This window comes from Urocampus carinirostris, chromosome 18, assembly GCF_059441175.1.
Source record: "Urocampus carinirostris isolate Australia breed hairy pipefish chromosome 18, RoL_Ucar_1.0, whole genome shotgun sequence".
In the NCBI taxonomy this organism is placed as follows: Eukaryota; Metazoa; Chordata; class Actinopteri; order Syngnathiformes; family Syngnathidae; genus Urocampus; species Urocampus carinirostris.
Window position 1 is genome coordinate 18,437,963 of NC_142366.1, and position 27,843 is coordinate 18,465,805.

Genomic DNA, 27,843 nt, shown 5'->3' on the forward strand with positions numbered 1-27,843 from the left:
TCCGAATGATATTTGAAATGATGCATTTGAGTGACATCGTACGGACACCGCATCCGCACGTGTCTACGACACGTATTTGCTTCTTTGCAAGCTTTGGGAATGTTAACGGGGTAATCAGTTGGACTGAATCATCTGACTGTTTTGTCGACGTTCCCATTGTAGCGCCTTATAATCCGGTGCGCCTTATCTATGGAAGATATAGGACCAAAAACTATTTTTTGGGGGTGCGCCCTATAACCCGGTGCGCCCTATAGTGCGGAAAATACGGTAACATATGGTTGTTTGTTAAGAAAATGAATGACTCATATTGGATTCAGTTGTTTGGCGAGAAATGACCAAATTTTGGGGACAAATTGACCCAAATAGTGAATGATTCCACTCTTGCTCTCATAAATTACATAATTTAATTGTTACATTTTAACTTTACATGCCTCATTTAAGAACCTCTGCACCGATTTTATTATGCTGTTTCCTCTTATGATTACTCACTCCTGACCAAATTAGTGATCTCTTTACACACTGGACGTAAAAAAAGGGGAATATCGGTACATTATTTTCATCCGCCTCCTTTAAGGGGTTCCAACCCCTCGTGACGCCAGTTTATCAAAGTGCACCATGGTCTATTTCGCTAATTAGCTTATGCGTCATAGCCATGTAAAGACAGCTCCGTCGCCATGGACACAATAATGTTAGATAAATCCCCCCAAGATGATTTTTCGCACCGATATTTCACATCTGGATGTTTGTCCTAAATGTCACGGAGGCGGTGTTTGTTCGTTAGTATTCTCCTACCCGCTCCGCGTTGAACAATACCCAAATAAGGAGCATAATTAGTGTAATCATGATGGGAGGTTATAAAGGAAACACTCTTTATTATTCACCTCGAACTGGCTGAGCGCAGCGAAGTAGCTCGTCTACAAATACACGTTTAATGATAAGTAATTACGGCCCGCATGAGCACGCCTGCCGGGACGGCGGGTAAATAGCTCACAAGCGCGGTTGTGACAGTTTGTATAACCTCAAATGAACTTATCACCTGTTGGAAAGCCTTTAAGGGTTTATACCGGAGTATCCCTGAAACCTTTGAAATCCATTCAAAGGCGTCCTGGTTTGTGCTAAGCTGCATCGCTTTTTATGTGGGTTCAGTCAGTGTGATGGCCGTCTTTATTAGGTATACACAACGGTGAGCCGTCGGGGCCTGTGAGATCTTCCTCCCGGCCTAAAAAATATCGGAATCGTGTGATGTTAATTATATAAGGTTCCTACAGCTAAATGCAAGTTAAATTCAAGACTTTTCAAGATTTGTTGAATAGCTTCTGAAATCAAGTTTAACACCAAGTCATGTCAAGTCATGTTTATTTATACAGCCCGTTAATCACCAGAAGTCTCAAAGGGCTGCACAGACCACAGATTTGTGCAAACTACAGACTATTATGACACCATCCCCTGATCTAAAACCGACATGAGGGCAAGGAAAAGCTCAAAAACCTCAACATGAGGAAAATGAAGAAACCTTGAGGCACATGAGGTAATCCCCCTTCCAGGATGACCAGGCTGCAATAGATGTTGCAATAACAAATAATACTCAGATATTGTCAACATTAATTATAAGTTATTCATATGCTATGGAATAGAAGTGTGTTTTAAGCTTGGATTTAAAAATTTCCACTGAGGTTGCAGATCAAATCTCAGGGGGAAGAGCATTCCACAGCACTGGGGCCCGAATGGAGAACGCTCTCGAACCTGCGGATTTCTTCTTGGCTCTTGGGATCACTAGTAGACCAGCATGTTCAGAGCATAGGCTCATACAGGAACACATCAATCTGAAAGATATAAGGGGGCAAGTCCCTGACCCGAGTGACATGGCCGCTTTGTTGTGTCCCGTTTAATCTTGAGGGACGAAAGCATGACTAACTTGGGTGCCAAGGTGCTTAACTTGTTTGGGTGTTTGGGCATTTGGGTTGGCCATGGTCCGAACATTTTTGTATGTGTTTTTTGCTACTTTTTCCTTTTTTATTTTCTTTGTTTTTGTATGTGTTTGTCTTGCGGTCGGTCACCCCTCTCGAGGGACATGACCATGGTAGGTAGGTAGGTAGGTAGATAGATAGATAGATAGATAGATAGATAGATAGATAGATAGATAGATAGATAGATAGATAGATAGATAGATAGATAGATAGATAGATAGATAGATAGATAGATAGATAGATAGATAGATAGATAGATAGATAGAGAGCGATAGATAGATAGATAGATAGATAGATAGATAGATAGATAGATAGATAGATAGATAGATAGATAGATAGATAGATAGATAGATAGATAGATAGATAGATAGATAGATAGATAGATAGATAGATAGATAGATAGATAGATAGATAGATAGATAGATAGATAGATAGATAGATAGATAGATAGATAGATAGATAGATGGATGGATGGATGGATGGATGTCTAGATAGATATAGATGTCTGGATAGATATGGATGGATGGATGGATGGATGGATAGATAGATGTCTAGATAGATATAGATGTCTAGATAGATGTCTAGATAGATATAGATGTCTAGATGTCTAGATAGATAGATGTCTAGATGTCTAGATAGATAGATGTCTAGATAGATGTCTAGATAGATAGATAGATAGATAGATAGATAGATAGATAGATAGATAGATAGATAGATAGATAGATAGATAGATAGATAGATAGATAGATAGATAGATAGATAGATAGATAAATGGATGGATAGATGTTTAGATAAATAGATTTACACCGGAGCAGATTTATTTCCTCTAACAATTTAATTAAGTGTACTCCATCTAAGAAGTGACGTTGAAGTCTGTGTGGGAAGCTTTCTTCTGAAGTCCTTTAGCTTTCTCTTCTTGGCCCACGTCTCCCCGCAAGATGGCGTCTCGGCTCCTCCCATGGGCGTGCCAAGGAATTGTTTGCGCCCATCGTTCCCACAACACAGCGCTTTGTTCTCAAAACAACGCCTGTTGTCCTCCGTCAGAGTCCTGTTATCAAAATTCCCTAGACAAAATATTATGCATTTCGAACAGCCTGTCCTGTCATTGAACTAAAAGTCACTTGGTGAAAATCTTGCATTAAACTCAATAAATGTAACTTGTATTCAATCGTATAAAATCCTTTATAGTCAAATGTATAAAATCCTTCAAGACGTAGCTCTACTGAAAGCGTTGGTGTTAAATGCACGGCCTGCCATTGTGTATAATACTGTACCAGGTAAATACAAGCAGTATTTAAGAAAGAGTCTCTAGAGCCGGTGCACGAGGTTAAGCTTCAAGCACAGTAATGATCTCTAGACCGTAGATTGATATGAATCCTTTGAGAGCACTAGCATGGAAAGCAGACCAAAGAAGTGTCATTAAATATTTACAATGTTTGGTGACCATTAAAAATTCCCAACACCTTACGTTTATCTCGCTTTTGTCCAGACCTTGGCTTTTTCTCCACAATCCAAAGTTGTTGTGTCTGATGACCACAGACCGGCTAGTGCGGAAAAATGTTAAATATTAATGCGTGGCTAGATGGAAAGAGGCGAGAAGTGCTGCCGACTCGACGCGATCGTTCATCAGGGACGCTAACTGAATCTCAATCCCGTCGTTGTGGTTTTAACCTTGGCCCTTGAAGGAACAAGAGGGAAAGCGGGACGATTGGAAGAGGCATAGAGGGATGAGGCGGCGGGAGAAGCAGGAAGGAGAATCGGGGCTTGAGTTATGAACTGTGAGCGATACGATGCGGAGATGGATGGCGTGAGCCCAACAGAGAGGTAAAAGTGAAGATGATGGGTGGTGTACTCTCGCCAGACACTTCATTAGTGGATATTTACCGGAAAAGGCTGCTACGTGTGAGCAGATGAAAATAATGGATTTGTCTTTGGGGTTGCCGTGGCAGAACGTGGCCCGAGGTTATTGCGCACGCTTTGTTCCGAGTAACTAAAACAAGTGTCTGCTTGGAGGGAGGTACAAGGCAGCATCTGTTTATTTAAATGCTACAGCAGCTTTTTCAATAATCTGTTGACCAATTGAATAACAATAGAAGGCCATTCTGTTTTTCTTTCCATTCGCACAGAAAAAAATTGGCAAACTACGGCCTTCGGGCTGTGTGTGGCCCGCCAATCTTTGTAATATGGAGCGCCAAATGAAAATAGGAAAAATATGATGCTAATATGTGCAATGACGTGCAGCGAGGTTGGTGTCTGTTGAGTCATAGTCAGATATATATACATATATATATATATATATATATATATATATATATATATATATATATATATATATATATATATATGTATATATTTATACATACATACATGCAAACTCCACACAGGACTCAAGCCCCGAACCTCTGCACCGTGGGGTTGCGCACTAACCACCAGGGTTGGGTAGGGTTACTTTAACTGGATTACTTTCAATTACTTTTGGATCACTCCAATACCAAATATGCTAATGAAAGACAAAATAAACTAAATATGAATAAAATGACTCAATTTTGTGCAGGCTTGGGGAGTAACAGAATACATGGAACGGCAAAAATGATGTCGGCAAGCTGTTTGGATTTATTTTCATTTTGTTTCTGTCGCATTTTATGTTAGTTTTGCCGGAGATCAAAGAGATCAAAGCCAGGAGAGAAAGCTTACCCCATGTTGTGAGGATAAATTTTTAGTTACTTTTGTCTTTTATTAGCATATTTGGTATTGGAGTAATCCAAAAGTAATTGAAAATAATCTAGTTAAAGTAACCCTACCCAACCCTGCTAACCACCCAGCCGCCGTGACGCCACCCTTTGATATTTATTCATTTATTTATTTATGTATTTGTTTATTTGTTTGTTTATTTATTTGTTTATTTATTTGTTTATTTATTTGTTTATTTATTTGTTTATTTATTTGTTTGTTTATTTATTTTATTTATTTTGTTTATTTTATTTATTTTATTTATTTTATTTATTTTATTTGTTTTATTTATTTTACTCATTTATTTATTTATTTATTTATTTATTTAGTCATTTATTTATTCATGTATTTGTTTGTTTGTTTATTTCCATGATGAGGCACAGCCTCACCTGCCTCCCCTTAGTGCAGTTCACTCATACGAGAACATTTGCTACATCCATATCATTTTCTTTAAAAAAAAAAAAAACATGGATTGAGCCAAAGAAATGTATGCATATTAATGCATACATTGTTTTTCCATAAAAAAAGAACACAGTAAAAGTGCCTCATAGTTGTTTTTTTCCCAAAATAGCCACTGCGTCTTCATTTCCAGATGTCAAAATAGTTATCCTTTCTTTAAGAAGCTGTTGAAATGATATTTGGGGTTGTCATCCCCGTTATGGCAATGTGCTCAGTATATTGCAGGCATGATATTTATTTTTGATGCAATCAAATCTCATTTGATTGTTGTTCCCAATGTTGTGGCCTGTCACACTGCTCTCTATCTTCAGGTTCTTATCCGTTTTTTTTCAAGGTCTAGCAGTCACTCTCTGCCTATTCGGCATAAATAAAAAAGCCTGCAAGGAGAAAATAACACTCGGTCTTCCCCTTCCTCTACCTCCATTATCTCCTCACTATAGTTATCAGTGCATATAGGACCACACATGTAAAATTCTGAATACTTGTCTTGTGGGAGAATTTAAGTTGATATATCCAGCCAATGCTAATTTTGACCTGGTATCGGTGATGTGATTTTTATATTTATAGCCAGAAGGAGACAAGAGAAAATGCCTCATTTTCAAATCCTTGGCGTGTCTCTTTGTCTTCAGTAAAGGCAGGGGTGTCAAAGAGCCACACGATAGAACAAACATTCTGTCGGGGGCCGGACTAGTAGATTAAAGAGAAAGAAAAAGAGAGATAAAGAAATAAGAGAAAGGGAGGGAAAAGGAGAGAGGGTGGGACAAAGAAAGAAAAAGAGAGGGAGAGAGTGTGAGAAACAAAAGAGATAAAAAGTCATGAGAGAGGGGGAAAAGAAAGGAGGAGGAAGAAAGAAACCCATAGAGAAATAGAAAGACAGAAGGAGAGAAAAGAGAAAAGAAAGCGCGAAGGGTATGAAGAGAGAAAGAGAAAAGAGAGAAAAGGAAAAAGTTAGAGCAAAAGAAGTTAAAAAGACAAAGAGAGAGAAAGAAACAAAGAGCAACAAAGGAAGAGAAAAAGAGACACAGAGAGTGAAAGAGACAGAGACGGAGAGTGGGAGAAAAGGGTTGGAAAAGAGAGAGAGAGAGTGAGAGAGAAAGAAAGAAATACAAGTACAGCATTTCTGAGAGGCACCTGGCTTTGGCAACATCAAGTTGACATATTTCAACCTGCAGCTTGTTTTTCTCTTGCGCTTCTCTGATTGTTGTCTCGTGGGCCGGATTCAATCCCTTAGCAGGCCTGATCTGGCCCGCGGGCCGCCTGTTTGACACCTGTGATTTACAGGAACAAACAGAATATAACTGGAAAAGTCACATGATTATGACCAGTGTTCCCTCTAAGCTGCGCGCGTGCGCAATTGCGCACTGCTCGCACATTCTCAGCGCACAAGAAAATCTAGCCAGCGCACAAAAATGGGGGCTCAAAATTACTAATTAAGAAGCGACTTAAGTCAGTTACAGTGCATAATGGTAAAAATACACGGGTTCCCTTGACGTTGTGTCCTATATGCGGTATTTTGAAGTCTATGTCGAACGAAGTTGAAAAGTAAAGTTAGTTTGTCGAGAACCGGCTTCTTCGGCTCAGCTCACCCAAAGGTCTTAAACGGCTCTTCAGGTTGTTTTTGCTTCTTTAATCCCAACATGACCAAATATTGTGTAAAACTATGCACAAAATGACTTAAAAGAAGGGGGGAACAGAACAAAAAAGAAAAAACTACCAAAATGAAAAAGTAGTGAAAAGCTGGGGAAAAAAAGAAACAAAAGGAAAAGAAAAAAAGAAGGAACAATTTTGAAAAAAGACAGAAAAAATGAAAAGAAAGAAACATAGGAAAAAAAGTAAATGGAGAACAAAAAGAAAAAAGTAACAGCTCGGAAGAAATAAACACATTGACACTTTTTTTAAAGCAATTAAAAAAAAAGGTAGAAAAAAAAAAACGGAAAAAAGAAGAAAAAGTTTGTGTTGCATTCAAATAATTGCCAATTATATCAAGTGAATATTGTTGCCAACATTGTACTTCCACTAAAAAATGTGACTGAGTACAGTTCTGTATCTTGCAACCGACTAAATAAGCCCCCAAAAATGTTAAGATTATGCGACAAAATGTCAGGAAATAAAAAGAAATGGATATCTTGTGAAAGAATTGTAAGAACCAACGACGTTTGTAGGCCGTACAACCTTTGCAATCGTACATGAGTCAATTCATTCAAAAGAGAAAAATCATTTTGCATTGCCGGAAACTCAGCAAAATGTAACTTGATGTCAAGTTTTGGACATGTTTGATCATTAATTATCTTGCCACACTTGGGATTATGGTTGCTCACTGTTGTTTCAAGCGTTGCTCACCGACTTTGCGTGAACGCTCAGATCCGTGGAAAATTACAGGGAACATTGATTATGACTATATGCAGTGACACATATCAATATTTTCAACAAGAGATTTTCAAGAGATCGCAGTATTTTAACAAAACACTAGAGGCAAAAAAATATATACTCACAGCGTTTAACCGTATATTTTTTCTTTACAAGCACACGCTGTGAACGGCGACACCTTAACGAGTAAATTCATCGCAGTGTCGAGAATCAGCAGTCATGAAAGATTTAAAAGGGCTTAATTGTCAACCCGACGGCTCGTGATTATCTTTCTGCAAATGATCTTGCCTCGTAAAAACATCTTGTCCTCGCACAACCCCGCAGGAGTTCCAGTCGTGCAACTCGCAGCCTTGCCCCGACCTGAAGAAGACCACCCCCTGGACTCCGTGGACTCCTGTGAACATATCCGACAATGGCGGCCATTACGAGCAGCGTTTTCGTTACACGTGCAAGGCCCGCATTCCAGACGCTAGCCTGTTGGAGGTGGGAAGACAAAGAATTGAGATGCGCTATTGCTCCAGCGACGGTTCCACCGGCTGTTCCACTGATGGTGAGTGAAAAAAAGCTTAATGTTTCAGATTGTCATTTATCAACAGAACTAAGCATCTATCTATCTATATTTATCTATCTATCTATCTAGACATCCAACCATCTATCTATCTATCTATCTAGACATCTATCTAGACATCTATCTAGACATCTATCTATCTATCTAGACATCTATCCATCCATCTATCTATCCATGCTATCTTCGCTATCTGCAGAATCTATCTATCTATCTATCTATCTATCTATCTATCTATCTATCTATCTATCTATCTATCTATCTATCTATCTATCTATCTTTCTATCTATCTATCTATCTATCTTTCTATTCTCTCTATCTATCTCTCTTTCTATTCTCTCTATCTATCTCTTTTCTTTCTATATATCTCTATTCTATCTATTCTATCTATCTATCTATCTATCTATCTATCTATCTATCTATCTATCTATCTATCTATCTATCTATCTATCTATCTATCTATCTATCTATCTATCTATCTATCTATCTATCTATCTATCTATCTATCTATCTCTATTCTCTCTATCTATCTCTATTCTTTCTAAATATCTCTTCTCTCTCTCTCTATCTCTATTCTCTCTATCTATCTATCTATCTATCTATCTATCTATCTATCTATCTATCGGGTGACCGACAGCAAGACAAACACATACAATAACTAAAAAAATAAAAAAGGGGGGGGAGAATGGCAAAAAAACACACACAAAAATTTCTGGACCATGGCCAACCCAAATGCCCAAACACCCAAACAAGTTAGGCACCTCGGCACCTAAGTTGGTCATGCTTTCGTCCCTCCAGATGAAATGGGACACAAGAAAGCGGCCATGTCACTCGGGTCAAGGTGACACAACACACTCTTTTGTTCAACAGCAGTGCCCGACAGCTTTAACTGGTTTACCCCTGCCGCATCATACGGGTGCCCTGCCCAACCCATTGGGATCGGGGGGACTGGGGATCCTCTCCTCCCTATCTCTACTCCCTAAGATACAGGAAGAACTAAGCATCAGACATGTTAAACCCTTGACCATGACCGTCGGATTGTTAATGAACAAATAAGTGTCTATACGATGTCAACTTTCACTGAATTACATAATGCCACATACCATTGGAAATCTTAAACTCCTGGGATTCAAGATATGCCATTTCAAAATGTACTCACCACAGACAAATTATGATCAGTCCAAAACAAGGTGCACGAAAACTAAAAAGCCGGCGTAACACACCATTGAGGCTTCCTTGAGTTGAATGTCCACAAAAATGGCTTTTTTACATCCAGGACAATCCAGAAAATCCAACCAGGTAAAATATTTACTCCAAAACATACGATAATGCCGAAAGACAAAAAAGAAATTCGCCTAAAAGCATTTCCGCTTTGTTGGACAATCCTTGTTGTAATCCGTTCATATCACTCTAAAAATAAACTCGTAATTTTTTTTCCAATAGGGTTGTTAGCCACATTTGCAAAGGTTTTAGTGTTGTAAACTGGTCGTCTCTAAATGGCCATTTTTGGAAACGCCTAAACGTACTCTTAGAACAGTACAATGTTTAGTTTTTCAGATTGTGATCAGATTTGACAAGGTACCAGATAAAGCTTTAAGCTATTGTATTACCTGTTTCCACCTAAGATACCCATGCTACACTCCTATGCAGGCATTTGATTGCAAAAAGAAAAAACAGGCAAAACAAAAACCTATATCTGTGTGTTCCAACTCAGATGACTCAATGTTTGTAGCACTTTTAGTGTTTATTTCAGTTTGGGGCAAAACTACAGAGACCAAAACTGTCCATATTCCCTAAACGATTCAAAAACAGCATTCAAATTACTTTAGGTACATATTGCATTGGGATTTAGAGCGAATTTGACAGAAACCTTAAGTGGTTAATTAACTTTCAGTCAAAGTGCTAATTTCTCACTTATAATCATCTTAATACACAACCTCTGTGATTAAAAGCACATATGTCACATTCATATGCAGCCTGTCACATCATTTTTTGTGGCATCCGAGGCGATAAGTGAGAAGCCCAAAAGTCAAATAAGCTTCATCGCGTCAAACAATCTTGCAAATAAAAAAAAAAAAGCACCACTCGCAAAGCACCGCTATAGCTATATTGGATGACTACAATTAATCAACCAGAGAACATTGAGGAAACACCCATCCCGGTGTTTATTACTCAAAATAAAGTTCACGGATGTGCTGTTCAAGGCAATATAAGTACCGTATTTTCCGCACTATAAGGCGCACCTAAAAGCCTTTATTTTTTTCAAAAGCTGACCATGCGCCTTATAATACAGTGGTTGGGTTGCACTACGGCTACCCCAGCCCAATTCGTCACCAACAGTTTTTACATAAGTAAGCATAGCATCAACCTCTCATCACCCAACACTTTGCTAGCGGCGCACATAGCTGTTAGCATCCTCTCGCTAGCACACACCCTTTGGAATTCACCATTTACCCATGGTTAAAGGTAATGTGGGTCGGGCCCCCTCAAGCCACCCTGGACAGTCCCTGATTACCATGACTACCCTCAGGAAAGCCCTGGTTGCCATGGCTACCCATTGATTTGTATGGGCCCATGTATTCCGGATGGGAGATTCTCAAAACCCATTATTTTGGATGGAGACTCGTATCGCTTATCCATCTTGTCGCACGAGAGTCCTGTTCGGGCCGGAATTTTTGGTATATGGATCGTTGGGCTACTCCAAAAGCTCTGGGAGGAGTTCCCCACGGAATTTTGGCGGAAAAAGATAGATATAATAATAATATCTCGGGGGATTATAATAAGCACAACTACATTGCCCTGTGCTTACAGTACTTGGCAATGTAGTTGTGCCTTGCTGAAGCAATCACAACTAAAAAATATGAATACTTAACATTAGAATTCTGCTAAAAACAGCATTGATATTGTCATGAACCGGAAGCCTTTTATTTTACGGGAAATGGGGAGTCATGCACGTTTGACAGCAGTCTGGTGTGGAATGACAGGAAGCCAGAGGCCGACGAGATCGATACGAATTGCCCCAGTAGATATGGGGTCGATGACAGGACAGACAGGATTGATATCAAAGCAGGATATCGAAATTAAACAGGACAAACTAGACGGGAACGATAACTGGAGATAATAGTAAACAGGACAAAAACAGACGGGAACGATAATTGGAGATATAAATAAACCGAACGAACATAGACGGGAACAATGCCGAACAGGTAACGCAGGCAGGAAACCGGACAGAGTCAAAACCCACGTCTTGCGGGGCAGAGGTTCGTTGACGGACTGATAAACAGTGAGTGAGAGCACTGTGATTAAATGGAACAAAAGCCAATCTATCAACGAGCCGCAGCTGGCGCCACACGGGCAGGGCCAATTGGGCACCATGGCAACCGTGACAGATATACTGTTGTAATGTTCTCAAAAAGTATTACCATTACTTGGGCTCCCTAGGATCATAATATTTGTTGTAAAAATCAATTAACATTAAAGGTTTTGAGTATCCTTCTGGATTTAAATTAATTTTATGTCCAGTCATTTTAAATTCCCTGAAATAATGATTTTGAAATTTATTGACATTTTTTTTTTACTTTTGTTCATTGTTTTGACTATCATGAACTGTATACATCATTCTAACTATCGGCCAATCAGGGGATCTCAGGTGAGGGCTTTATCCTCCTTGTTTTATAACCTTATCTTCTCTGTTCCTTTATCTTCTTGGGTTTTTTACCTTACTGTGAATTTGTGAAACTGGAGTGTCATGCCCAATTTTGTTGTTAATCAATTTTGTAACAATGACAATAAAGGTACCGTATTTTCCGCACTATAAGGCGCACCGGGTTATAGGGCGCACCCCGAAAAAATAGTTTTTGGTCCTATATCTTCCATATATAAGGCGCACCGGATTATAAGGCGTTACAATGGGAACGTGGACAAAACAGTCAGATAGTTCAGTCCAACTTATTACCCCCTTAACATTCCCAAAGCTTGCAAAGACGCAAATATGTGTCGAGAACACGTGCGGATGAGGTGTCCGTATGATGTCACTCAAATGCATCGTTCCATCATTCGGAAGGTTAAAGTCTTGGGATTCAAGAAATGCCAACCATTCCTTAGTTTCAATTTTTTTTTTCGCTCGCAACTTTACTGTGCATATGACAATAAACACTTGGAATTGAGTTTGATTTAAAAAAAAAACAGTCCATTCCATCCATTATCTGCACCGCTTATCACAGAAACATCGAGTTCAGTCTGAAACAAGATACAGGGAAAATATATAGCCAGAGTAGCTCACCAAAGTCGTTGTGTTCTATAATAATGTGCAGCCATGGTCCTCTTATATCCGTGAGTTTAGTAAATCCAGGAGAATAAAATATTTACAAAGACAGAATAGTAAAAAAATGCTTTCTGTATGCTGTCAACCACGTGCCATACACATTCATCTTTTTGGGCCAATTGCAGGCTTTTTTTTGCCACTTCAGCCTATGCCAGGCTGTAAATGATAAAAAGGATCCGTCCCTTGACCTCCGAATAACTTTAGCCAATAGTGATCGATTCAACTGATGATTGACACATCTTTTTCGGCCAATTGCAGGCTTTGTTTTACAGATTAAGCCTATGCCAGGCTGTAAATGAAAAAAAGGATCCACCCCTTGACCTCCGAATAACTAGCCAATAGTGATCGATTCAAATGATGATTGACACATTGGTTAGCCAATGAAACGCCGGTAAATAAATCCCACCATACACCGCGGACGACTTCGCATTCGGAGGAAAATGTAGTCGGCGGCTGCTTGCTTTAGTTGCAAGACTTTGCGATTTATTATTGATCCATATATAAGGCGCACTGTATTATAAGGCGCATGGTCAGCTTTTGAAAAAAAAATAAGACTTTTAGGTGCGCCTTATAGTGCGGAAAATACGGTGTATTCTATTCTATTCTTTTATTCTAAGAAAAGTTGGGAATTACTTATCTAAGGTTTGGCTTCTCTTCCCTGTTCTTCTTGCAAGTTCAAAATCCATTGATGTGTTGGCTTTTTAAACCATAAACTTATCATAATGAGACAACGAATCAACATTTTAATTAATTTCAATATGAAAGCATGGTTTTATGTTCATTTAAATGCATGGATAAACAACATCATCATAAACGACAAAGCTGTGTCTGCAACTGGCACATGATTAAAAAAGGGAAGTGTCGTAATTTAATAAAGGCTGGCGTCTTAATTGAAAAATTACACTCTTTGTCAAGTATTACTCACCTGAGTATACATTAAGATGTCAGTACACTTTAAATTCCCATAAAACTGACTTTCAAGTTAAGTCATGTTTATTCGTATAGCCCTTAATCACAAAAAGTCTCAAAGGGCTGTACCCAACTTCTCTCTCTTTTTCATTCTCTCTCTTTCCCTCTCATTTTGGCCCCCTGTCACCTTTTCTCTTTCTTTCACTTTCTCTATTTCATTCTCTATTTATCTCATCTCATCTCATTCTCATTAGCCGTACCGCTTATCCTCATTAGGGTCGCGGGGGGGCTGGAGCCCATCCCAGCCATCTTCGGGCAGTGGGCAGGGCATTTCTCTATTTATATTTCTCCATATTTCTCTCTCTGCCTCTGTTTCTTTAAATGCATGTGTTCAATTTTCTTATTTTCTCTTTCTTGATCACACACTATTTCTCGCTCTCCATTTTTCTATCTATATATTGCTCCCTCTTTCACTCTCAATTTCACTCTCTTTATCTCGTTCTCTATTTATTCTCTTTCTGTCTCTATTATTTTTTTTCTTTCATTCTCCTTTCTCTGTTTTTATTTTTGTCTTTTTTTGTCTTTCTTTTCTTTTTCTTCCTCTCTCCTCTTCTCTCTTCTTCTTTGCTTTCTCTTTCTCCTTTACTCAATTTTTCTCTCTTTCTGTCTCTATCTTTCTGTCCCTCTATGTCTCTTTTTTTCTTTCTTTCACTCTTTCTATTTCACTCTCTATTTATATTCCTCTATATTTCTCTCTCTCCCTCTGCCTCTGTTTCTTTAAATGTATGTATTTAATTTTCTTTATCTTCTCTTTCTTGTTCACACACTATTTCTCTCTCTTTCTCTCACTCTCCATCTTTCTATCTCTTTATATTGCCCCCTCTTTCACTCTCAATTTCACTCTCTTTTTCTCGTTCTCTATTTATTCTCTTTCTGTCTCTATTTTTTTTTCTTTCATTCTCTCCTTTCTCTGTTTTTATTTCTGTCCTTTTTTGTCTTTATTTTATCTTTATCACTCTCTCCTCTTCTCTCTTCTTTGCTCTCTCTTTCTCCTTCACTCAATTTCTCTCTCTCTTTCTGTCCCTATTTTTCTGTCCCTCTATGTCTCTTTTTTTCTTTCTTTCACTCTCTCTATTTCACTCTCTATTTATATTTCTCTATATTTCTCTCTCTCCCTCTGCCCGTGTTTCTTTAAATGTATGTATTCAATTTTCTTACCTTCTCTTTCTTGTTCACACACTTTCTCTCTCTCACTCTCCGTTTTCTATCTCTTTATGTTGCTCCCTCTTTCACTCTCAATTTCACTCTCTTTATCTCGCTCTCTATTTATTCTCTTTCCGTCTCTATTATTTTCTTTCTTTCATTCTCTCCTTTCTCTGTTTTTATTTTTGTCCTTTTTTGTCTTTATCTTCTCTTTCTCGCTCTCTTCTCGCCTCTTCTCTCTTCTTCTTTGCTCTCTCTTTCTCCTTCACTCCATTTCTCTCTCTCTCTTTCTGTCTCTATCTTTCTGTCCCTCTATGTCTCTTTTTTTTCACTCTCTATCTTTCTCTATTTTTATTTATCTCTCACTCTTTATCTTTCTTGCATTCAGACTAAACAATTATTGAATACGAATGCTTATCTTGAATTAGCAACAGGTTTTATTTTTCGAGGCCCTGCCACGAATGATTGTATTTTATATTTGGAGGGGAAACATTACTATTCATGTCAGGCGTCGTCGTACTGAGCAGGGCCAATGAGAAATCAGCTCGTTTCGTACCGTCTTGCTAATCGGGCGCAAAGTATAAAACGCTCGTATGCAAATGAAAATAAATGTTTACGAGCCAGTTCTATTCGCGCTCAGCAGTGTTTCAAGTTTACGGCCATCATTTTCGTTTCTTATCTAAAACCGATTCATTACCAGCGCTGCTTTTAAGGTTGCTGTCTGGCTTCGTCTCTAATCTCCCGTCACATCGTCTTTTTCGTGGTCTTCTATCAGTCAGGTTGATGTAACCTTTGGATCACGTTCTCTAAACACATTATCTGATGTGTACATGAATGTGTTTTTCTTACTTTCGACTCGTGTTAAGATGAAAATCTCTGCAGGTGTCACCAGTGATTAAAACAAGGTTTTAGTTCAGGGGTGGGGAACCTTCTTGACCCAAAAGCCATGAAATCATAGTTATATAAAAAATTGAGAAAGCCGCGCCTTCTATTTCAAAACCAAATTCAACAAAAAGAGTGTTTCAGCTCATTTTTACGATCATTTTTGTCCTTAATAATAGTTTCAATACAAGGTGCAAGCAAAGTGCTTTTGTGAAAATGTCCCAAAATACTGCAAACGTGAAGGATATCGCCGTGTTTACCTTCGGCACAGACTGCACTGAGCACGAGAACGAAGGGAAGTGCCATGCGCCGAGCGCAGAGATCCGCCCACCTCTACTGTTCACCCAATCAGATTGCTCTGAGTGGTTTGCTGGCGTTTTTACCTGTTTACCATTCGTTTGTGGGTTTTCATCACAAAGTATTTCAATGGTGAACATATATAGGTTGGGCAGCACGGCGGCGCAGTGGTTAGCGCATGTGCGGCACAGTTCATGTCTTGGGAACCTCCTGCGTGGGTTCAAATCCAGCTCCAGACTTCCTGTGCGGAGTTTGTATGTTCTCCCCATGCTTGCGTGGGTTTCCTGCGGGCACTCCGGTTTCCTCCCACATTCCAAAGACATGCATTTCAGGTGAATTGGCCGGTCCAAATTGTCCCTAGGTGTGAATGAGCGAGTGAGTTGTCTGTCCCTGTGTGCCCTGCGATTGGCCGGCAACCAGTTCAGGGTGCCCCCTGCCCACTGCCCGATGATTGCTGGGATGGGCTCCAGCACCCCCGCGACCCTACCGAGGATCAGCGGTGCAGCTGATGAGACATATATAGGTTTCACATATAGGTTTCTTAGCGACTGTCACAAGCCAGAAACAGAGACAGGACCCGGTAGCGTTCGTTTACTGAGTTTTATTGATAAAGAGATGGAGCAGTGTTTGCGTCCACGACCTGATGATCGATGCAGGAACACAGAAGTGGTACTTCCGTGTTGAGCGAGGATAATCGTAGGCAGCAGGGATACTGGCCGATAGCCGAGACGCCAGAGCAAGGGCGGTATCGAGTCCAGAAAAGAGGTCGGCAACAGGTATCAGGCAGGAAACAGGGCAAAACAGGTCGATGGTCGGGATGGAAGAGCAGGGCAGAAGCGGGTCCAGAAACAGGTCGGCAACAGGTGTCAGACAGAAGAAAACAGGGCAGGAAAATGCCGGAAGGTATGGAGCTTGCTTAGCTGGGAGCATAGGTTCGCAAACAGTCTGACGGCTTCCTCTTGGAAGCCGGGGGTTTAAAAAAAGTCTTTGAACCAATCAGCTCTCAGGTGCCCTGAATCAGCAATTATGACAGCAACCTTCTGCCAAAACGGGGAAAATTGGTGTGAAACTGTAGTTCAAAAGTGCCTTAAATACGCTAGACTGAACCAGTACTTCCTGAGTAATGCCTTTGCTTTGCATGTACCAAAATCGGGTTTAAATTCCTAGATTATGGAATATTATGGTCTAATTTTAATTCTGACTCATGAAAAAAGCCATAAATAGCTCGGGATCCATAGCTTTCTGACACCGTTTTAGATGTTACCTCATACCGTGCCTCGACTAGGGGTGGGTGATACTGGGATTATTTCATTTTGATCTGATCCAAGTAAATACTATACCGATACCAATATTTTTTGCTTGGAAACAATGTTTTCACACTTTTGTGCGCTTGTTTATGGTGGTGATGGCCCTGGAAAGGAAGTTGTCTCAAAGCCTGTTTTTCTTAGTTTTGAGGGAACTGTAGCACCTATCTGAAGATTATTTTATTTTGTTGATGGCTCTGCTATGATAGAGCTGGCCGGCATTGTCCTCTAGACTGGGCAGAAAACAGCCGATGATCTTTTGAGGTGTGTTGACTAGTCTCTGTATGCTTTTTTTTGTCCACGAAAGAAAGGAATTCAGCAATCATGACCAATGAAAGTGGCTCCATTCCTTCTATTTGAATCAAAAAAGCCAAATTGTCGATTTGTTATATACATTCAAGACGATGTTGTGTGCAAATAGTGTTTAATAATTAACCGTAAGCAGATTTCAACTTGCTGATGATGTAAAGTGTCCGCTGTGGAATGGGCACTTGGAGACTGATCATGAAATTTCGGTGGGCAGCCATCCTGGCCAGTTTTGTGTGCTACATTTGGATCATGGTGCCCTTGGTGATCGTTAAATATTTGAAGTTTATTTAATATAATCCAGTGTTGACGTGTTCCACTACCATATACAAAGCTATTTACATCAAAGTTTCGCTTTTATTCAAAATAAACATGGTCGTGTTTGTTTGGACTGTTGACATTGCGCTAAATCTTATATTTTAGCTCAAGTGGAGAAACCCATGTTATAGGCATTTTGAACCCTTTTTGTTAGTTTTTACTACGATTCTGTAAAATCGAACAGTAATCTATATCATTATTTAGAACAAATGGGTCCAATTGATTGTCCAGGAGCAATATGCAGCCTATTGCCAATTTTTTTGCGGTTCACACTATTTACAAAAATTATATTTGTACTCCCGAAAAGTGTGTAGTATTTAAGAAATAGATACATTTTACAAAGTACATATTTTGTTATATACTTTTACAAGGATGCAGCAGAAGCCCCATGCAGAGGCACAGATCAGTGTAAAAATACGGTAGTAGTACATGGAAAGGCAGGCAACAAGGAAACAATATCCAGAACACCAAAGGCAAACAAATGTTATCCATTAGACAGGCAAAAGGTTCATTGAACGATGAAGTCCAAACATTGAGGTCGGCAGTCCAATACTTTATTAGGTATTACTTGTAATTGAAGGGGTTTGGTTCACTGTTATAACAAAAGCGATGTGACATGGGGTCATGGACTGTGACGAGACGGACACCAAACTAGCAAGGAACCAAGGGGACAGTAGTGAAAAGGAAAGAGGAAAAGTCTTTATAAGCGGAAAAACTGCAAGGGGGATAAAAACTAGTGACAACACTTGTAAGGAGTTCAATATAACATGAATGTTGAAGACTAAATGAGGTAAGGGCAAGGGAGAGAGAAAATAGAGAACAGTAACGATTCTCACACAAGCTTGATTTTACGGGAAACGGGGCAGTCATGCACGTTAACCCAAACACCAGTGATTTGGCGATCGCTGGGTGGAGGACGTAAGGCACGATCTGGCGTGGAACGACAGGAAGCCAGAGGCCGACGAGATCGGTACCAATTACACGAGCAGACACCGGACAGATGGGGTCAATACCAGATAGGACGGGACAGACAGGATTGATATCAGACACTGGAGTCCGATAACAAGCAGGATGAGATAGATGGGACGATACCAGACACTGGAGATCGATATCAAACAGGACAAAATAGATGGGAATGATAACAGACACATGGAGATCGATATTAAAAAGGACAACATAGACGGGAACAATACCTGACACTGGAAATAGATATCAAACAGGACAAAATAGACGGGAACGATACCGGACAGGAAACACAAGCAGGAAACCAGACAAAGTCAAAACACACTTCTTGCGGGTGCAGAGGTTCGTTGACGGACTGACAAAGGGTTAGTGAGTGAGTGCTTAAATAAGAGAGAAGCCAATCAGTCAACGAGCCGCAGCTGGCGCCAAACGGGCGGGGCCAATTGGGCACCCTGGGCAACCGCGACAGAGTATTTTATTGTATAATAATTTTTAAAGCTCTCACTTTTTTACCCAGAAAGAACCAGAACTGGCTTAGGATTTTTTTCTTTACGTATTTCGCTTATCACATATCACAGGTTCTTTTATGTTCTGTATGTAACATCCTACATGCCCACATGTTCCTTTATATCGTGTAAATTATAACCTTATCTTCTTTGTTCCTTTATCTTCTTTGTTTTATTTTATCCTCACTGTTAAATGTGAACCTGGAGTGCCACGTCCAATTTCGATGTCACAATATGTTCAACCCATTTTGTAACAATGACAATAAAGGTATATTCTATTCTATTCTATTTTTTTTAGAACATAACCCCGCGAAAAACAAGGGATTTCTGTATTTGTCTACCCAAACAAATTTTCGCTCCTCACCTTATAAATCGTAACAACCCGATATTCTACTGCTTGCCTCAATCGAACGCAGGCTATAGTGGTAAGTCATTCCGCGTGACCACAGGCCATCCCGCAGTATAAAGGATGACTATAAAAGCTAATAAGCCTGTCCGGTTTAATCAATAAAGAAAAAAATGATCTAATCCCAGTCATCATTGTAGCACTAACGTCGGAAATAGTATACAGTGGAACCTCGGTTCTCGACCGTAATCCGTTCCAGAACCCTGTTCGAAAACCGATTTGTTCGATCACCGAAATCATTTTTCCCATCAAAAAGAATGTAAATCGTTTTAATCCGTTCCAACACCCTGAATGTTTACCTTGAATGTTTAACGTAAACATGAAGCTAACCCGGGCTAATCGTACGTTCGCGTTATCGTAATCTTCCGTACGAAAGATTACGCTAACATGAACGTGTAAAAGTAAAAAAATCAGGTCGTTTACAAGTCATTTAGCACCCGGGTCTCCACAACAAGTGGTGAGCGGTTCATTGGAAAGGGGGCTCCGTTCCAACACCCTGAAAGTTGGGCTCCGTTCCAACACCTACATAAAGCAATCGTACGTTCGCGTTATCGTTATCTTCCGTACGAAAGATTACGCTAACATGAACGTGTAAAAATAAAAGGATAAAGAAAAGAATTATGAATAGGATTTCTTAGCTTTGTGGTGGTCAGCAGAACGCGCAGGTGGACGGTGGGGAGAGGGATTTTGCTATTATTTCTTTCTTAAATGCAATAGTTGTACGCACTACTTTTCTTTTTTCACCTGTAGCAACTTTGCTGCTTGCACTGACTTTCTTCGGAGTCATAATAAGGGGCTAAAACACCCGTACGCCGCTCAGCATCGCACCCTAGCGTACGCACTCACGCATTACCGGCGTTCGAACTCCAATTTTTTTTGACCAAACAACGAAGCAAGAATTTCTCAATATTTTTGGTCGGACTCCGATTTGTTCGAACTGAGGGGCGTTCGAAAACCGAGGTTCCACTGTATTTTATTTTCCTAATTCTATCCACACGGGCCATCGTGTCATCTCGGGAAAAACGCAGTTGACTCTTTAGAAGCGTGCGAGTTTATTTTGTGTTCAGCTCGCTTTGGTGAGAGATGGCTTCATCGTTTCCCCCGGAGACGGTGTGGGATGTCAGCAGGTTTGATGGGTTTTCACTTCAGCTGATGCACTATCAGGGCCAGGACCCTCTCATGGGCAACAGATTACTTTTTCCACGCAGTGCGAGCTTGGTGGACGCGTGCCAGTGCTGACGGATGATAACCGCTGTGCTTTCATTATTGTCTTTGCTTTGTTTTTCTCCGCCGCTCTCGCTTTTTTATCCAGAGAGAACCAGGACTGGCTTAGGGGTTAGGATTTTGAAGTTTATTTGAGGTCTTTTGTCTATGGGTATTACCAGATTCTTAAACATGCAAAATGTGAGGATATAGTCATACCTTTCAACCTCCACGGCTCCATGCTTTTACAAACTGTTATATTTTCCCTTACAAAATACAAAATAATCTTACACCATATTTTTTTTTTTCAATTGTGTTTATTTATTTAGTTTAACATGTTATATTGTACATGTGTTTGGTTATATCATATATATTGTTCATTAACATTTTGTTGTGAGATCCTGAGTTGCTCGACATAAATGAGGTTTATTATATAAAAAAGTTAAAAAATGAAGTCGCTTGGACGTTCACTGTAGAAGGAAAAAATACATGCAAATATAATTACCGGGTAAGTAGGATAATAGATTTTCTTATTCAAATTATTAATTAATTTTTTTGCATTAAATTGTTGTTGGTAATTTTCTGATTAAAGGGATAACCACAAACCTGTCTTTTTTCATTTTCTCCTTTTATACTTCCTTTTTTTCTTAACTTCTTTATACAACATAATCATTCGTAATATAATGCATCAAAGCAAGTGAGCCGTTTGAGAGCCGGCTCTCTAAAAAGAGACGGACTTCCTTTCACTACATCAAACCTCTCGCTTCGTTTGCAACAAAGAAAAACGATACCGAGATAGATGCTACCGCGGCGAACTCGTTTGACTTGATTGATTTGCCGTTTCGTGATAGTCAGTGCCCATAATTGACAAATTTGCCTTTTTCCGTACAGATTTTCTTGTACGTCGTACACGTCTTAAAATGCATAATAAACGTACTCTGTACGGCAAAAATGTACAGTTTGACAGGTAAATATAGAACATAGTTGTTGTTTAAAATCGAGATATATTTCATCGGTATACTGCAAACAGACCTACCAAATACTACAAATTTTCTGTTGGTTACGACGCAAGTTTAATACAATTCACGAAAACTTTGAAAAAAATGAAGAAAAGAAATAAGCGATGTTCATTTCTGTATTAAAAATGTGATTGTGACAAACACTTTCCTGGTTAAAAATATTCGATGCTGTATTCATATTTCTACCAAATTTGAATTAGTATTGTATGTCCATGCCCATAAAGCACACATAAAATATCAGATTTTATTTTATTTATCCGTGTATTATTTGTTATTGCAACATCCGTTGCAGCCAGGGGGTTTACCTCATTCGCGGTCCCTTCTCAAGGTTTTTTTCATTTTCCTCATGTTGAGGTTTTTGAGTTTTTCCTTGCCCTCATGTAAGTTTTAGATCAGGGGATGGTGTCATAATAGTCTGTAGTTTGCAAATATAATGGAAGCTAGAGCTCTTGTTGGTGATAGGAATGAGTGAAGAGGTGTTGTGAAAGGATAGTGGGATGTTTGGCTGCGTTCTAAGGGATGAGCAGGGCACCCGTATGATGCGGCAGGGGTAAACCAGTGAAGCTGTCTGGCGCTGCTGTTGAACATAAGAGTGTGTTGTGTCACCCTGACCCGAATGACATGGTCGCTTTCTTGTGTCCCGTTTCATCTGGAGGGACGAAAGCATGACCAACTTGGGTGCCGAAGTACTTAACTTGTTTGGGTGTTTGGGCATTTGGGTTAGCCATGGTCCCAAAAAATTTTGTGTGGGTTTTTTTTTTGCTACTTTTTCCCTTTTTATCTTTTTATTTTTTTAATTTTATTTTATTTTATTGAAATTTGTATGTGTTTTCTTGCTGTCGGTCAACCCTATGACCAGGGTAGGTAGGTCAGTAGGTAGGTAGGTAGGTAGGTAGGTCGGTAGGTAGGTAGATAGATAGATAGTTTGCAAATATCTGTGGTCTGTGTGTGATTAAGGGCGTCACAAATAAACATGACTTCACTTTAAATTGTGAAGGCATTAGGGTTAAGTGCCTGCTCCTTAGACTGAGTAGTCACACTTTCGAGCTTTAACCGAGTCAAGACTGACAACAATCCCATGTTTTTGTGGGATTGTTCACATTTCCAACTACATGTGGCTTCTATCCGTTTTCTGTGACTTTCAAGCGTCTCCTGTTTGATTACCGTTATATCCTGCTTGCGCGGAAGAGGACTTATGACGTCACACGCAATGCACAGTTGGCGGAAGTACTCATGGATGGTAACGCCGTAGCGTATCTAGCAATTTGAAAGGTATTGTGCTACCGGAGGCCGAAGAGAGTTTTCCCCCCAGAATATAAACTAGATCCAAAACCTCACTTTCCCTCCGTTGAAAGCTTTCTGTGTTTTGGGTAGAAAGGTTTGAAGGCAGGAAGGGCTGGAAGGAGGGAGTTAGGGAGAGACAGAGGGAGTCAGGGATTGAGTCATGGAGGGGAAGAAGGAAGGAAGGAAGGAAGGAAGGAAGGAAGGAAGGAAGGAAGGAAGGAAGGAAGGAAGGAAGGAAGGAAGGAAGGAAGGATGAGAGGAAGGAAGGAAGGAAGATTCTGAGTAGTCAATTCTGAGTGTGTTAAGTACAGTAAATTCTAGCTAATTCTAGCACTCCTTGTTGGGCTTCTATTGACGGGAAATCTAGTCTACGGCATTCAAATAGTTTCGTGATCAAAAACTGAACTGGACTGAACCTTGCATTCACATTTGAGGACAACCATTTTATTTTGACATTGTATTTTCTTCCCACAACTGATAACCATCTAACCTGGATTTTTCAAACGCATACCTTTAGCTTCGTAGCTGTCATTCATCGCCATCAACATCTGTTTTCAAATTACTTCCACGCGTCTCTAACTCCCATAACTTCAAAGTTGAGTTAGCGTGCAGGTTCATAGCCGACAAGACACTCTGTGATGCGTTCGTGGACCAAACGTCTGTCAGAACATCAAGTGATTCTTACCAGACAACCGAACGCAGCACATGAACAATAAGTCAGCATCTGAAAAGAATTCTTGCGTTTGGCATTGTGATTTAATACCCTCGCTGCCAGACGTTTCTTTTGATAGGACCCATATGTGATGTGAACCTGATGGTCGAAAAACACGACTGTGAAGTCGGACCAGCGGGATACGTCTTTGATGATTAAATCCTCCGTACAATTTTAAGCTTCCATGTTGTTTTTGGGCTCCTTCAAAGACAAAATACAGAAGCAGGTTTTAAATGAGGCTACATTGATATTTTGCAGCAAAACAAACCCGGTGTCCTTTTACTCTTGTTCGTCTGCTTTTCACGCCTATTTGTGAGTCTGTTTTGTCTATTACGCCCCCGTGCCCTTTTTAGGAGTTTTAATTGCTTTGCCTTTATTTGGATCCTCGGTGAAAAGCTCCCCCTTGAGAAGACCCCCGCCGGACGGATCTCAGTTCGGCACGGAAATTGTCTGTTCCGTTGTGGGCAAGCGCAAAACATCGTTTAACAGCGTGACGCAAATGCATGAGAAGAAACTGCTGAATCTAGGACATTTTTTTTCACTTGTGGTCATATAGGGTGCGATATCACTTTCACCTTAGGGTGCACTCAATTATGTTCCTTGGGTTTTTTCTTAATCACTACTTTTCATTTCGATGTAATATTTTTTCCTGCATTATCCCATGATGGAATAAACAAATACCGGAAGACGTATCAGGGGTGTACTTATCTTATTTGAGATTCAGAATCACTACTTTTGTGTTCTCCTGTTTAGTATGCCTCTCTAAGAGAGAATACTGCTCCCTTTGAATAAATAGGTAATAATCCATTATTCAACCCAATTTAGGAACTAGCATAGTAATGTCTCTTTCATCAAGGGCAAGTAGATTAAATATCTTCCAATTGCAGTGTATAGTCAAGTCAAGTCATGTATATTTGTTCCGGAGCCTTCACTCTGAAAATACTGATCTACAAGTGATCCCAAGAGCCAAGAAGAAATCCGCAGGTTCGAGAGTGTTCTCCTTTCGGGCCTCGGTGTTGTGGAATGCTCTACCCCCTGAGTTTCGATCTGCAACCTCAGTGGAACTGTTTAAATCTAGGCTTAAAACGCACTTATATTCTATAGCTTATGAATGAACTATATTTCCTGTTGGAAATATCTGTGTATATTTTGTTATTGCAATATCAATTGCTGCCTGGTCATCCTGGAAGGAGGATTATCTCATGTGCAGTCTCAAGGTTTCTTCATTTGCCTCATGTTGAGGTTTTTGATTTTTTCCTTGCCCCCATGTAGGTTTTAGATCAATAGATGGTGTAATAATAGTCCGTAGATTGCAATAGTCTGTGCTCTGTGCAGCCCTTTGAGACTCCTTGTGATAAAGGACATTTTGGGGGGGAAATCAGACTGTATTATACAGATATTTGGTTTTGTTTGAAGGTAATGTCTAAAAATGTTTGGACTTATTACATTTCATCTTTAAACTTAACAAATTAGGTTTCTCTATACCCAATTATATTCCATATGTTTGTGTACTGTTAACCCTGAAAATATGGAAAATGATATTTATCCATCCAGTATCTGCACCGCTTATCCTCAGTAAGATCGCGGGGGGTGTTGGAGCCCATCCTAGCTCTCTTCAGGCAGTGGGCAGGGGACACCCTAAACTGGTTACCAGCCAGTTTCAGGGCACACAGAGACAGACAATTCACTCGCTCATTCACACCAAGGGACAATTTGGACTGCCATGTTTTTGGAATGTGGGAGGAAACCAGGGTGCCCGGAGGAAGCCCACGCAGGCACGGGGAGAACATGCAAACTCTACACAGGGAGGGTGTGGTAGCTGGACTTGAACCCTGAACCTGTCTTGTAGGTAGATGCTTGATTTCTTTGACAGCAAGAGGTATTGATTGTAAACCTGTTGATCTATTAATTGGAAGAAAACTACTTACATAAAAAGGCAACTAAAAGTGTGTTGAATAAGAAACACATGGATGAAAGAATAAAACAAAAACTCAGCCCCTTAAAACTCAAACAGTCAAACCAAATAGCCTCATTTGTCATGTACAAGCACTGAAAACAGGAAGCAGAACCCACTCGCGTAAAGTTACTCACAGTTTATTGGGGAGAAGAGAAACTCGCACACTCGATCTGGAGATCGCTGGCCGCAGGGAGTAGATTGCTCGGAACGCGGAAGTGGTCAAAATCAGACAGTTCGGGGCGAGAACAAAACAGGAGCAAAAACACAGGCAAAAAGCGGAGATTCTTAGGGCTCGACGTGTCAAAACAGAGTTTCGCAGACGCTCTGACCAAAGGCCACTCACAGGACAGCGATAAAGTTGTCTCAAGGAGCAATTTGTCACAGAGTTTCAGCTGGTGTCCATGGGTGGGGCCAATTGGGCGCCATGGCAACCGTGACATCATTAACTATTTATTGTTTCCCAAAAATTAGATGAAGGTACCCATGAACTGTAAACTGTAGAAAGGAGAGGAAAAAAGTAATAAAATATGATCCAAATACCAGCCTTAGTTTGGGGTATCGTGTTGTTCCTTGAGATGATACTAGTATTGGGTGCCTACTTGGAGCTGCTATGTAAATATTTGTACTTTTTTTTTTTTAAAGAAGCAGAAATAACTTACAGTATTCGTTTATGCCTGGCCCTGTAAAAAGGTTTAGAATTGGGGGTTTCAATGTATTTAATTTATGTACTTTTACAATTTCACCTGTTAAGGTTCTTTAGGGAAGGTAGCCCTAGTAAAAACTGAGAAATGACTGTATTATGAGTCACTTTTTGTGCAGGGACAGACGGACTTTAATGAGTAAGTGGTATCGTTACCCGTCCCTGTTATCTTGCCTCCAAAAAAGTGGTTTCGGGAATCTCCATTTATCATATAACATTAAATGTTTTATTCGGCTTTAATTTGGCTGCCGTTCAAATTAGACCAGAAAAACCTGGCACTCTGACTTTTGTCTTATTTGAGGGAACAATGTGTCATTAGAGTCAGCCCAAAATATATGTATATATAATATTCATGAGATATCAAGGTGTTCTCTACATTGAGCAACAGTGATGTGATTGTCCCCAATTTTGGATCACGTGATCAGATTGGAACAACTCTTGTGGTATTAATACTTGGTATCGGCGTCTAACCGATACTTGATTATTCCTACTGTTATTAATATTCCTACTGTAATGTTCTATTCCAGGATTCAGAAACGTTTTTGACTCAAAGAGCCATTAAAGCAAAATATTGAGATTATTTTAAGAGCCACTCCATATATTTTAAGACCAAATTAAACATGGCCACCAAACCTGATATCCAGACAAAAGCTAATGCTTTAGCGCGCATTGTATTATGCTGTGTTGTATGGTGCAGAGACTTGGAGCCTGAATGAAGATTTGAGAAGGAAATGAAATGTTTTTGAGATGAATTGTTTGAGGAGTATGTTAGGAGTGACAAGATTGGAAAGAGAAAGAAGTGAAATTGTTAGAGACAGAACTGGAGTAGTAGCGAAACTGACTAAGCGTGTGGATGAGAGAGTAGTCGGTCGGTTTGGACACATGGAGAGGATGGATGAGGAGCGAATTTTGAAGATGATCTACAGAGCAGAAGTAAATGGAAGGAGACCAAAAGGAAGGACGCGATTGACGTGGATGGATGGTGTTATTAGTGCACTGCAGGAAAGAGGTCTAAATATAGTGGAAGCTACAGCTCTTGTTGGTGATTGGATTGAGTGGAGAGGTGTTGTGAAAGGATAGTAGGATACTCGGATGTGTTGTAAGGGATGGGCAGGGGACCTGTGTGATACGGCAGGGGTAAACCAGTTAAAGCTGTCAGGCCCTGCTGTTGAACAGAAGAGTGTGTGGTGTCACCCTGACCCAAGTGACATGGCCGCTTTCTTGTGTCCCTTTTCATCGGGAGGGACGAAAGCATGACCAACTTGGGTGCCGAGGTGCCTAAATTGTTTGGGTGTTTGGGCATTTGGGTTGGCCATGGTCAAAGGTTTCTTTTTTTTTGCTACTTTTTTCCTTTTTTCTTTTCTTTGTTTTCGTGTATGTATCTTGCTGTGGGTCACCCCTCTCGAGGGATATGACAAGGGTAGATGGATAGATAGATAGAGAGAGAGAGAGAGAGAGAGAG

General features: G+C 40.0%; 1 protein-coding gene across 3 annotated transcripts in view; it reads left to right on the forward strand.

The window, feature by feature from the left end:
* Positions 1–27,843, forward strand: part of sema5a (sema domain, seven thrombospondin repeats (type 1 and type 1-like), transmembrane domain (TM) and short cytoplasmic domain, (semaphorin) 5A) — a 319,777-nt gene that overhangs the window by 253,860 nt on the left and 38,074 nt on the right. For all 3 annotated transcript variants that reach the window (XR_015847651.1, XM_088322448.1, XM_088322449.1), the window contains one exon: positions 7,848–8,073. Coding sequence is in view for 2 of the 3 variants with exons in the window: in XM_088322448.1 (XP_088178574.1) it covers positions 7,848–8,073 (226 nt within the window). In the remaining variant the exon portion in view is untranslated. The remainder of the gene's footprint in view (positions 1–7,847; positions 8,074–27,843) is intronic.